Source organism: Coffea arabica, chromosome 7e, assembly GCF_036785885.1.
Source record: "Coffea arabica cultivar ET-39 chromosome 7e, Coffea Arabica ET-39 HiFi, whole genome shotgun sequence".
In the NCBI taxonomy this organism is placed as follows: domain Eukaryota; kingdom Viridiplantae; phylum Streptophyta; class Magnoliopsida; order Gentianales; family Rubiaceae; genus Coffea; species Coffea arabica.
In genome coordinates this window covers 3,085,620-3,097,766 of record NC_092323.1, presented here as the reverse complement: position 1 = coordinate 3,097,766, position 12,147 = coordinate 3,085,620, and the positions used below count along the sequence as shown (strand labels likewise).

The following is a 12,147-nucleotide window of genomic DNA, read 5'->3' as shown; positions in this document are numbered from 1 at the left end:
GGGTTTGATTTCTTTTTTTTTTTTAAGAAAAAAATGAATATAATTCGGATTAAATTTTACTTTTCTAGAGGTAAAAATGAATATGAGTTAAGCCAAATTATACCTTTTATAGAGAAAAAAAAATAACTATGTGTGGCTCACGTAATAAATTTAGTGTAAAAATTGGCCTAAAATTTAGGTTGTAATTAAATTTTATCTATTTGATTTTGCAATGGGTGTGAAGTCATTATTTGTAAAATAAAAAATAAAAAATATATTTGACGAAATGTAAGTACGTTGTCAGATGGACCCTTGGTACGGCCCAACGTGAACTTTTCCCTCCACAGGTTGACGTGCGTGCAGCGTGCTGCACATGCTTGCATAATCTTCTGAAAATTTGTCCCCACGAGTCGACTTATCTAAAATAAACTGAACAAAAAAGAAAAAAAGAAATACGGAGTGCCGCGTGCCTCACGGCACCTGTTTGCAAAGCTTCCCGTTTTAGCTGTCAGTTCAGTTGGTATCGAACGCAACGCCCTTCGCTTCATCAAAATTTTCTATGCTCTCAGTCACTTTTCTTTTATTTTTCCCCTACCCCCTCATTTTTCTTTTGGGAAAATTAGGTTTGTCTTGGTCTGGGGATTCCATTTGTAGATTATTTGCTGTATGAAATAGCCATATTGATATAAATGACATAAGAGAAGTGATAATGAATGATTTACCATGATTGAGAAAAAACTACTATCATATGACTAGGCCTGTCAATCGGGTTTAATGAGCCGGGCTTTGATGAGGTCAAACTCAGTTCATTTAATTTGAATCATTTTCGGGATTCGGGTTATGAGTTTCGGATTCGTAAATGTGAAACCCATACTCAACTCACATAGTATTCGGGTTGTGAGCCTTAATCGGGTTTAACCCAATCTCACTTATTACTCTTTAATTTTCTTAATATAATTACTATAACTATTGAGTTGTAACACTAATTTAACATTTACAAGACTATAATATTAAAACTAAACATGAACAAATAATAGTTCTTAAAACGTATATAAACCAAAAATTTTTCAACAATATTTATATTTAATCCATTCAAAATGCATGAAAAATAGTAATAAAACATGCGATCATAAGCCAATACATCTTTAAAAGTTAAAACTTTTTTTATAATCTTGTGATTTAAATCCAAATATGCTTGATGATTTTTGTGTTTGTAGACCAAAAAAAAATCAACCAATATTATGCCAATACAAAAATTTACTCAACCAATAAGAAAAATTAGAGATTTAGTTATGCATTACCAATATTGGCTCTCAAGAAAGCTCATGAAAGAGTTTTTAGATGTATTTTTGTGTTTTGTAATTTATGTATATATTTAGTATTTAGTAATAATATATTTGGATATATAATTATACATAATATCAAAATATAAATATTATATATATAGGTAATTAAAGGGCCGGGCCTATATCGGGTTTGAGCCTAATAAGGTCCAAGCTCAGCTCACATCTAATTCGGGCTTATTTTTAGGTTCAGACTCAGACTGGCTCACTAAATGATCGGGCTCATCGGGCTTTTTGTCGGGCCGAGCGAGCCGAGCTCGGGCTGGCCCAGCCCCATTGACGGTCCTACATATGACGTATATTGCATATACTTCATGATCTATAAGTGAACACAGCGACCAAGAAGAAATTAGGTTTGGCCTGGGATTCCGTTATGCTAGGACCAAATTGGCGTCTCATTATTTTTATTTTCTTTCCACTTCTTCTACAAGGTCCCATAATGGCACAAAAAGAAATATAGGGTTATAACCTTGAAGAAAGTAAGAGACTGCTTGAATTGCATTTTTAGTAGTTTTTGTAATAATAAAAATAAAAAATCACCGTTATATTTTTTTAAATGTGATGAAGCAAAAAAAAAAAATGTTGAGAGAATGCCTTTTGAAAAAAATTCAACATTTTTTCCTGAAAATTACAATCCAAACAAGGGAAGTTAATTCAAAAATGGTTGAAGATTCCTTTGCCTGATTGAGTAAAATATTAGTCCTGGAAAGAAAAAGGTCATCCTCTTTGCCGGAATTGTTGTGTTACACGGGGGACTAACTTTCCAATTAGGCGCAGAAAACAATTGCGACTCTTTCTAAAGTGGTCAAAGCGATGAGTATCGGCGCCCGGACGGCCTCGTCTTCACTCGTCATCCGGGGCCCTGAATTCAAAGAATTAAATTAAATTAGGAGAAGAAAAAGGGTATGGAATTTGCAGCAGCTTCTCGTCGTGTTGACAAAAAAGGGCACGTTCCAATTGCGCTGTACTCCGTACGAATAGTAGCTTACCATCCATTTCCAGCGTATCTGACTTTCTGGTTACGATGAAAACAAGAGCTTAAAGCAGGGAATTCCTTTCTTGCTTAATTCATCTATATTGATGTATACGGCCAAATTTTTGTGTGCGATAAGCACGGGCTGCAATGGTGGACTTTGGTGCCTGGTTGAATAAATTCAGAGGGAGCTTAATTAACTTGGGCCCTCCCACCACAAGTCCACTCTCTAATTGCGCCAGTTACGTTGCACGCTTCTCATGACTGGCAAGGACGAGAGCAAGTTGAAAATTGAAACAGATCCATGTTGAACCTCGTGTATCTATTTTGCAAGGGCAAATTTTGCAGTAGATAAAGCAATGGCGCTCTATTTTGACCCGTGTCTATTATCAATTCTTTTCTTGTACTTTTCCTTTTTACTGTTTAAATACTTTGAAAAGTTTTGGCAGATAGAAATGGAAATCATATAGTGTTTGGATATAACTTATTTTGTCAAAAATTTACTTGCTTACAATACAAATATATTTTTAAATGAATAATTTTATCTTTCAAATTACCTATTTTATCTCGCATGACTCACAATAAAAAAAAGTTACAATAATTATTTCAAATGATTTCTTGAATGAAAATTGAAAAACCATCGTTAGGCATAAATAACTAGAATGAAAATCCAACCACTAGGGTTAGCTTAGTGGCCAGAGATCGATTCTTAGAGTCCTTCTCGTTATCCTCTTCACGATTTGAATCTTGTGCCTGACAGTTGGAAATGAAAAAGGGTGAGAGAATAAAAAAATATTAATAATAGACATGAATGAATGAATGAAAATCCTCTAATAGAAGAAAAAGACATTCTCAATTATAAAACTAGAAATCCAAGATTGACACATTTGTTTTAGAATCTTGTAATAGGATTGCAGCTTTTTTGAAGTTTTTATTAAAAATAATAATAATAAGATTATAACATTTTGAAGTATGCGTGTATAAAAAATTCAATTAGGTTTCATTCTAATCATCACCATAGTCAGGACCTTGTTCCTAGGATTATAAGTTGATCTTTTATAAAATAAAAAAAAGGTCTTATTTTACCGATTGAACCAGCTGCTGTTGACTAACATTACGGGGTTGGAGGGATAATGGAAAGGACCCCAAGCAGACGGCCGTCACGGGAGTCAGGGATTGTTATTAGTACTAATTAAATGGTTTGTACAAGACGCCACGGCGAAGAGCTTCGGATGAATGGAAGTAAATATTTTTTTTTTTTTTGTGAATCATCGATCCTACTTCTACACCTACTCTTATTCTATATAGAAAAAGACTCAACTGAACCTACGAAGGATCGACAGAAACAGAATCACCATCGAACTAAATAAGTGATAAATTTTCTAAAAAATCATAATTATAATAAATTGATGGGAGGCAAGATTCGATGGTGGGTGGCCATCAGCCTAAGGCTGATGGTTAATGGAAGTAAGGTTGTGTTTGGATTGCATTTTCCGTCATTTTTCATGGAAAAATTACTGTAGCGATTTGATATATGTGAGGGAAAAATGTGATAGGGAAATGTGATCACGGAAAACGATAATATTTTCCGACGAAAACCTTCAATCCAAGCAAGGCCTGAATATTTCTTTCCACAAATTCTCTCTGCTTATCAGTGGACACAGTGCAAATCTCTGAGGGCAAGAAAGAGACTGCACAAAAAAAATACTGGAGGGTTTGCTCTCTGTTTTCTCTTAGCTGAGGTAGTATACTTCTCTTCTTTCAACGCCAGAAACCAAAAGTAATCATCATGTTCTCTGTGGCACCAGTACCACCTCACCTTCTCCAGAGCCATCATCATTGCTCCCACAACTACGCTGAAAAACTCAAACCATCATCATTATCCACACCAACAAAGACGAATATCATGAAAGAGAGAAATAAAAATCACAAACAACGTGGACATCACAGGCTCTTGTTGGCTGAGGATGAAGTTGAAGACCAAAACCTCCTCCTGCTCCATCTGGGAGAAGAAGAAACTCAAGCCCTCGAGGGTCTTCTTCTTTCTTTCACTTTCGACTAATAAAGACTTTGATCAAAGTCAGCTTGCTTCGGGGAATCAAGCATCATGGTCCGATCTCTACTTTGCTAGATCAAGCAAAACTAACTCGCGCCTATATAGCTAGCAAGTTAGCTGGCTATCTTTTCTTTCTTACTACAATTACAACTCCTCCTGCTCCTCCGGGTTGCCTTTGGCTTTGTGGTTTGAACTTAAAAGGTAATGTTAGATCTTGTAAGATAAAAGCGCATACTAGTGGTGCTACTATATTTTATTTGCTTGTGAATTTGCTTATTAGCCTTTTTTGGAAGTTCAAGAAGACAAGATTGAGCTACGCGGTTTTTTTTTTTTTTTTTTGGTTTTTGGTGGTTTGGATTTATGAATCTCTCTCGATCACTTGTATTATGTCACTTGGATTTGATTTCTTAAGCTTACGGACGATGCGTATTGTAGAAAGTGATTCTATGTTATCTTTGATTGTATCTATTTAAATGGTGTCTCATCAAACCAGTTAGTCCTAGCTATTCAAAACCCTCCTCAACAAACATTAAGCCTGGTTCTCACAAGCATTCTTCAAGTTGCGCGCTATAGTTATTTATATAAGTAATTATGATCGACAAGATCTGTGATGGACAAGGCACTTATAGGAGAGTACTTTTTCTCTTTTTATCTCCTGTTAAGGTTTGGCTTCAACAATTCATTAGGGTTACCAACTTTTGTTTCATCTTTAAGCTTTGTCTTGTGGTTGATCTTTCGCTGATTAATGTTTATTGATTCCACTTGTGCAAATGGACAAGCTGAAATTGGATTAAGATATGACACCACGTAATCAGGCGTTAAAAATGATGATGGCTCTTGCTTTTCTTTTAGTTATTTTATCTCCCCGCTTGATTTATCACTTCCGAAAGGAAAGTAGGAGATTTGATTTTGGTTACATCAACAACCATGCAAGTCGATCTTCATAGTGTTACATGCGGTTTGGAAGCAGTAAACGAATTTTACCTGGGTATCATGTTTTGGCTGTTTTGTGTCTGGATCATGAATGATGAGTAGGTTATCATGATTCACATTCCCCGTGCTTTTAAGCATGGAATTTTCTGTCGTGCGCTCTTGCTTTCTTTAAGTTAGCTAGTCAGGACGTTGGTTGATTACCAGGTTCTCAGAACTGAATGATCTCTCTCTTTTCTTCTTCTTAATGTATGCGTTCGGAAAGGCGGTGGACATTAATGATCAATCTATAGATGAATCTCCTTGTGTTAGGATATGATTAGTGCAGTTTTCTTCTCGCTTTCTTTTCTGAGTTCTAACTACTACAGTAGTATTAAGTTGCATTTTTCGTGATATTTGTAGCGTGGGGATCGAGAGAGTGGTGTCTTGCTAGTACTTAAAAAACGTTTGCGTAGGTTTTAATTACTTGCAGTTGCACGATGATTTGTTTGCTTTGATGGCCTATCTACGAGTATAGTAGCCTGTTGAAACTTTTTTTTTCGTGGCCTATTTTAGAATTTCTCATGTGTTTGGATTGCATTTTTCTAAATTTTTTTTTGCAGAAAAATTACTGTAACGATTTGATATATGTGAAGTAAAAAGATGATTGAGAAATGTGTTTATGGAAAACGTAGCAACTTTTTTTTTTTGAAAAATAGCTATCCAAACAAACAAGGCAAAAAGCTTTCTCCTACAGTACCGACACATCCATATATATATATATATATATATATATATATGTATGTATGTGACTAAGCCTCTATTCCAGGCTGATATACCTAGCAACAATGGTTATGTTCTGCTACATTCTGAAGTACAACTTGCAATATATGAGCCGTAACAAGAATAAAACCGCGTCCGTTTAAGCAAATGGCACTGCTCTTTGCGCGCTTAGATGCATGTTTTGATTAGCAATCTATCGTCGTTGGGGCGATGGATGAGTCTTAGTAGTGTGCTGGCATGGCCTTCGTCGATCTGCAGCTTATTCAAGGAATGATGGATAGATAGGTTCGGAACTATCAGTTGCACTACTGGCGACTGACGTGAACAACTCTTTTGTCCTTTTCCTGTTCCTGGTGAATGCAAAAAAAAATTGCCTTCTTCTGTCTTTTATCCAATGGACCATCATTGTATTAATTAGAACTTAGCCCGCGCTTCGCGAGACTCTCTGATTGCACAAATCTTTCAGATATTGACTTCGGCTGTGTTTGTTCTCGAGTTGGGAAATTCACACTTTTTAAGGGTAGAAAGATTAGCGTTTGTTTGAGATGAGTAGTGAGCACAACAGCATAACTAATGAAGCCAAGTTCAGTAGACTTTAAGTTTTATTCGGTGGGAGTGCTTGTCAACCCTGACGCTTGAAAAGTTAAATCGAAGTGAGGTGAATTGAAAGTTGAAACACTTGGGATTCCCATGCGCATTAGCGACGTGTTGATGTTTTACAGTTTTGCTATCATTTCACCCTCTGAAAATTCTCGGGGCATTTTCTGGTTAAAAAAAAAAAAAAAAGGCAAAAAGGAGGGGAATTGAATGAAGAGAGGACACCTATCATTGATTTAGGCTCGGATGCACTAGACAATGGTACAAAGTACCAACCCACGAAGTCAACGCGTCCCCGATAACCACTTTATTACCCCTTCTGATCAACGGATGTAGAGCTTCACCAAATCAATATCGGTGTGCATTTTTCTGGAAACACAAAAGAAAAAGTAGTTATGAACATATGTTTTTTTTAAAAAAAGATCAATCTTTTTTACATTGGCAATTTATACGCTGACGAGTTTAAATATATTTCATATTATCTTAATTTAAATTTAAATATCAAATTTTGCACGCGTGACATGTAAACACTGAAAGGTTTTTAGATACGTATCACATAATATATATTTAAATTTAAACGTTAAATTTTTCACATATGGCATTCACCTAGAGTTCTAGACTCATAATTGTATATACTGACGGTGCATAAAGGATTTACGGTTCAAAAAAAAAATTCAAAATGTGAACGAATCATCAAATATTTAATTAAGGTCATGGAAATACCAACCTGATTGTATGTGAAGATGATGATAACATATGCTTACATCATCTGGTCGAGTTCAAGAAAAGCCTTGGGACATGTAGTTTTTGTGTTTTATGTTTGGGGGGGGGGGGGGGGAGGGCGCTGTGGAAGAGGTAATTGTTCTACTGCTAGCTACTAATTTCTGCAGAATTTGTAATTTCTTGGTCGTGACCCGAAGGCTCGAGGAGTGGTAGAGGTCCATCATCATCCATGTAGATCCCTCTTGACAAACCTTTCATCAAGAGAGAGTGTGTGAGAGAGAGAGAGAGAGAGAGAGAGAGATCCAGTGACAAGACGCCAACTGCCCATTTTGCTTTGGGGGAAAAAAAACTACTATTCAAGGAAGAGGCAGTTCAGTGGGAAGCCTGCATGGAACTTATTATAATGGAAGGGTCCAACATATGGTCATTTTGGAAGTGGATGGAACACTTTTACCTTTTGTTGGACTGTACAAACACAGTCAACTACTACTACTTCTTCTTCTTCTTCTTCTTCTTATAATCTTCTTAGGTTAGAAGATTTCAAATCCTATAGCAGCAGTGCAGCCTAACCAGAAAATTAAGGCCTTGTTGGGATTTGTCACTCTTTGGATAATTTTTTTAAAAAAAAAAACTTTTTGTAAATATTTTTTAATGATATTTTTTTTATCTCACATACATTACATTATTAAAAAGTAATTATTCTCAAAAAACTCTCAAGAAAATGCAACCAAATGGGTCCTAATTTATTTATTTGTAAATTTTTTGGAAGACGACCGTCGTAGAAGTAGCAAGTGTGTGGCAAGGGCAGAAACATATCAATTTGTTTTCAATGTTTGATACTTTAATCTTTTTTCCCTCCCCTTTTGGTTGGAGTTAGAGGTTTTTTTAAATATATATATATTTTTTAATCCGGGCTCTTTTTAGGCGCTACAAACTTTTCTCACATACCAAACTAACGCCCGGAGTCCTGACGAGTGGGCTGGGTTTCAAGGACTTTATGAAAGTAGAGACCGGGGACAGCCGCCTGTACAAATTGTGGGCCTCCGGAAACGCAGATTTTAAGCCAGAAATGGCATCCTTCGGCCCAAATGTAAAATAGATTCATTTCTAGATATGGATTCCGGATAGAGAACTTCTTCAATATGGGGGTAGAGAGGGAAAATTAATAACACAGTAGTGGCTCCGTAAGATTGGTGGCCGATATTGCCAACGAGTGGCCCTCACCAAACCACCTTCACCCGCAAATAACCATAAAATATCTTCTTTGTATTATAATTATTCTCAGGCGCATCAAATCCACCATACAATACAAACTCTGTCTTCCCTCACAATAACAGCACAATCCTGCTAGTTTTTTCTTCTCCTTCTTCAGATTTATTACAACAACTTCTGTTAACTCATCAAGTGCGATAAACAAAACTAGTGAGAAGGTTTTTTTTTTTTTTTTTTTAAACTAATAGTTGTAACAAATTGGTAGTAGCTTCCACCATGACAACAGCTCTTCAGGCTTCAACCTCCTATGGAGTCGGTTTTGCCGTTTCATCATTCCCTCCGCCTTCGAGGCCGTCTCGTCACCGCACTCTCGTCCTAGCTCAAGGTACTAGTTTAATTAGTATGTCATGTTTCTTTTCTTTTTGTTTTGTGTTTAATTTTTATCCCTAATACTGAAATTCGGAAGGATTAGAGTCAAAATTAATTGCCAAATGCGTTGTCTCTGATTGGAACCTAGTCTTGTAGGTTCCTCGGCCAATGCTCAATCTTCCTTTACCTCCTTTTTTACAAGAATTAAAACATTATTAATTAAATTATCAGGCTAGTCTTGGTAATGGTACTCTCTTTTTTTTCTTTTCTTTAATTACTACGTATTACTTATCTAGAGATATTGTTTGTGAAAAATATGTTTGGTAGCGGAACCGACGGAGAAATCTGTGGAAATCATGAGAAAGTTCTCGGAGCAGTATGCTCGTAGGTCCGGAACCTATTTCTGTATGGACAAAGGTGTTACTTCTGTTGTTATCAAGGTATTTTTCCCCCTTCTTTTCTTCCGCTTTTACTATTTCAGCAATTCATGTGCTTCTAAAACGTTATTCTGCCTTCTGCGCGAGTCAATATTCTGCTGAAGAAACTATTATTCTTAACTATACATGTTTAGATGGCTTAATACTTGGGCTGGTTTTGTGGATTCTTTCCATATGTTTTCTAATACTAGATGATAGAAAGGACTATTTGTGTCCTAAGGAGAATCTGCTGCTTTTATCTTGGTAGGTCCTATGTGGAAAAGAGTAAGGAAGGGACACCAATTTGAAATGCCCCTACTGGAAAATTCTGAGCACTGCATGTAGAGAATAGAAATGCATTAAAACACACGCAATATGAGCATATCTATGTACATTTTTCAATAGACATTTCTGTGGTAGTCTTTATTCTCCTCTTTGGAATTGGCGTATTCTGTTATGGATGGATATGTTTTTGTGATTTGAGGTTTAAAAAAAAAAACTAAGAAAAATATGGATTTGTGTTCTGATCACTAGCCTTATCGATGCAATTTTCTTGATGCAGCAAAAGATGTGATCTGTGATTTCATAAGATTAAGGAATTTCATGCATCAGTATGAATGGAATCAAAAGTTAATTTGAAATATTGAGGTGGTGCTAAATTGCTCAAAATGAAATTAAGAGTCTTCCCGTACGTGCACATAAATATACTGACCAGAAAAATCTAACTCATGGAAGTGGCCTGAAGTAAACCATTTCTCATTTGAATGATCTACTTTAAAGTTATGGCAAATGGCATTTCTCCAGTAACTTTGGTTTGCAAATTTCTTTCTGGACTGTTGCCAGGGATTGGCAGAGCACAGGGATACTTTGGGTGCACCACTCTGCCCCTGTAGGTAAATAGCCATTCATGAGCTCCTTTTCCTGATGCTTGTTTTGATCTTATTTTCTTATGATTGAAAATGTTAAAAAAGGCATTTGCACCTATGCTTTGTTCCTCTATTCAATCAGTTATGGATTTCAATTCCAGGCATTATGATGATAAAGTTGCAGAGGTGCAACAAGGGTTTTGGAACTGCCCGTGTGTTCCCATGAGAGAGAGGTAAGATATCAGATGTAGGTTGATTCCATTTTTGTGTAACCTGTACTAAATGGTTCTGTTCTTCTGGTAATGTAGTTGCAGATGCATTTTCTTCTTTTGTTGATTAATGGATTTATTTATTTCTCCAATCAGGACTCTGTCAATTTATTGCATTATCTGGTCAAGAATTTTTTGTAACATGACCATAGTTCAAATCGTAAAACAAATACAGGAATGGATGAAGAAAACTGGATAGCAGAATTCGTATATTTTTAACAATGAGATACTGTTTATAATGATTATTGATGGTTCCATGTAAGGTAGTTCAATAGCTGGTTAATTTGAATGAAGATGATGTAGAGCATATGACTTGAAGATTGCAACCATTTAAACAAAGGAAGTTTTTGCAAGTGTTCAAAGTCAATGGAGATGTCACATGTATGTTTTGATAGCTCATGCATCTGTTTTGCAACTGGAAGAGTAGTAGAGCTGTTTTGTTCTGAAGACTGAGTATTTCGTCAATTAGAATTACTATGGTCATAGGTCATTTACGTTCCATTCTTTTTTCTCGAGTATAATATTGGTGTAGCAAAGTGTCCCAAGGATTCAAAAATTTTAAAAGGGGAGGCTAGAGGGGAAGGCTACTCTTTGCTGGCCCAACACAATTATTTCCTCAATCTCTTTGCAGTTCCCTGCTGTGTTGTTTCTCCTGTTCTGACTATTCACATTTGTAGTGGTTTTGAGACTGCTAAAATTACAAGTTCATGTGGGCAGGAAGGAGTGCCACTGTATGCTTTTCCTCACAGCTGAGAACGATTTTGCTGGGAACGAACAGGTGAGTTTTTCCTTTTAGACCCTTTTTTTGTGATTGGAATGCTTGGTACTCATGATATTCCATAATGAAGTTTTCTTTCGACTGAAGTTAGTTTGGTAGCTTGGGATTTCATTGTATCCATCTCCTTTATGACATTGTTGAATGTCTTCTCCTTGCAGGCCATATCTGTCGAGGAGATCAGGGAAACAACAGCAAATATGTGATGCTTTAACTCGTCCTGATAACTTGTCTAATGAAAGTTATCCTCTGTATACTTGTTCAAATCAAGAAAGTAGCGTTGTAAAATATTTTTGATGTACCAAAGTTATCACACTTCTCGAAGGTAATGACATATTTGGTTCAGATACGTGGTGGGCCGTAGAGCATATTACTCAGTAATGATGACAGTCCAGACTTGAAAGATTGTAGTGGAGGAATCGAAGTTCTGCAATTTTGGTTAATAAAAATGCAGATTAGGCAACAAGTTTCTCGACGCGTTGCCGGAAGAACGCAAATTCTCAATTAGATTGCAACTGCCATTGAGTTTCCCTTTTCCCTTCTTTCCTTGTGATTTTTCTAATGGTAGTTTTTCAGTTAAACAAGGCAATTTAGTGCGCGCTCGTGCGCGCGCGTATATATATATATATATATATATATATATATATAAGATTTCAAACGATTGTTTTAAACATAATCCTGTATGATAGAAAGATGTTGAAACAAATCGTATACAAGTTTATAAATTTCTCTCTTTTATGCAAGTGAGAGATTTTAAATTCGAAATTTTTTACTTATGTTTTCTCTTTCAATATCACTCAATTCATTCTTGCCGTCTACATTCTTAAGAATCTTTTTTAAATGTTACTAATTTCTATTGACCATACAAAACTTTGCT

The 12,147-nt window shown here is 36.0% G+C and overlaps 1 protein-coding gene across 1 annotated transcript; it reads left to right on the top strand.

Annotated features, from left to right (window-relative positions):
* The first annotated feature begins 8,573 nt into the window (after positions 1–8,573).
* Positions 8,574–11,774, top strand: LOC113722812 (ferredoxin-thioredoxin reductase catalytic chain, chloroplastic-like). The gene is made up of 6 exons (XM_072058508.1): positions 8,574–8,960; positions 9,272–9,384; positions 10,204–10,253; positions 10,388–10,459; positions 11,213–11,273; positions 11,432–11,774. Exons 1-6 carry the CDS (start codon positions 8,852–8,854, stop codon positions 11,474–11,476), a joined length of 450 nt encoding a protein of 149 aa, XP_071914609.1. The 5' UTR covers positions 8,574–8,851; the 3' UTR covers positions 11,477–11,774.
* Positions 11,775–12,147: the final 373 nt, after the last annotated feature.

Coding starts and splice junctions, on each gene's coding strand:
- LOC113722812 (XM_072058508.1), top strand. CDS start 8,852: ATGACAACAGCTCTTCAGGCTTCAACCTCCTATGGAGTCGGTTTTGCC. Junction 9,385..10,203: donor TTACTTCTGTTGTTATCAAG/GTATTTTTCCCC, acceptor GACTGTTGCCAG/GGATTGGCAGAGCACAGGGA. Junction 10,254..10,387: donor GCACCACTCTGCCCCTGTAG/GTAAATAGCCAT, acceptor TTTCAATTCCAG/GCATTATGATGATAAAGTTG.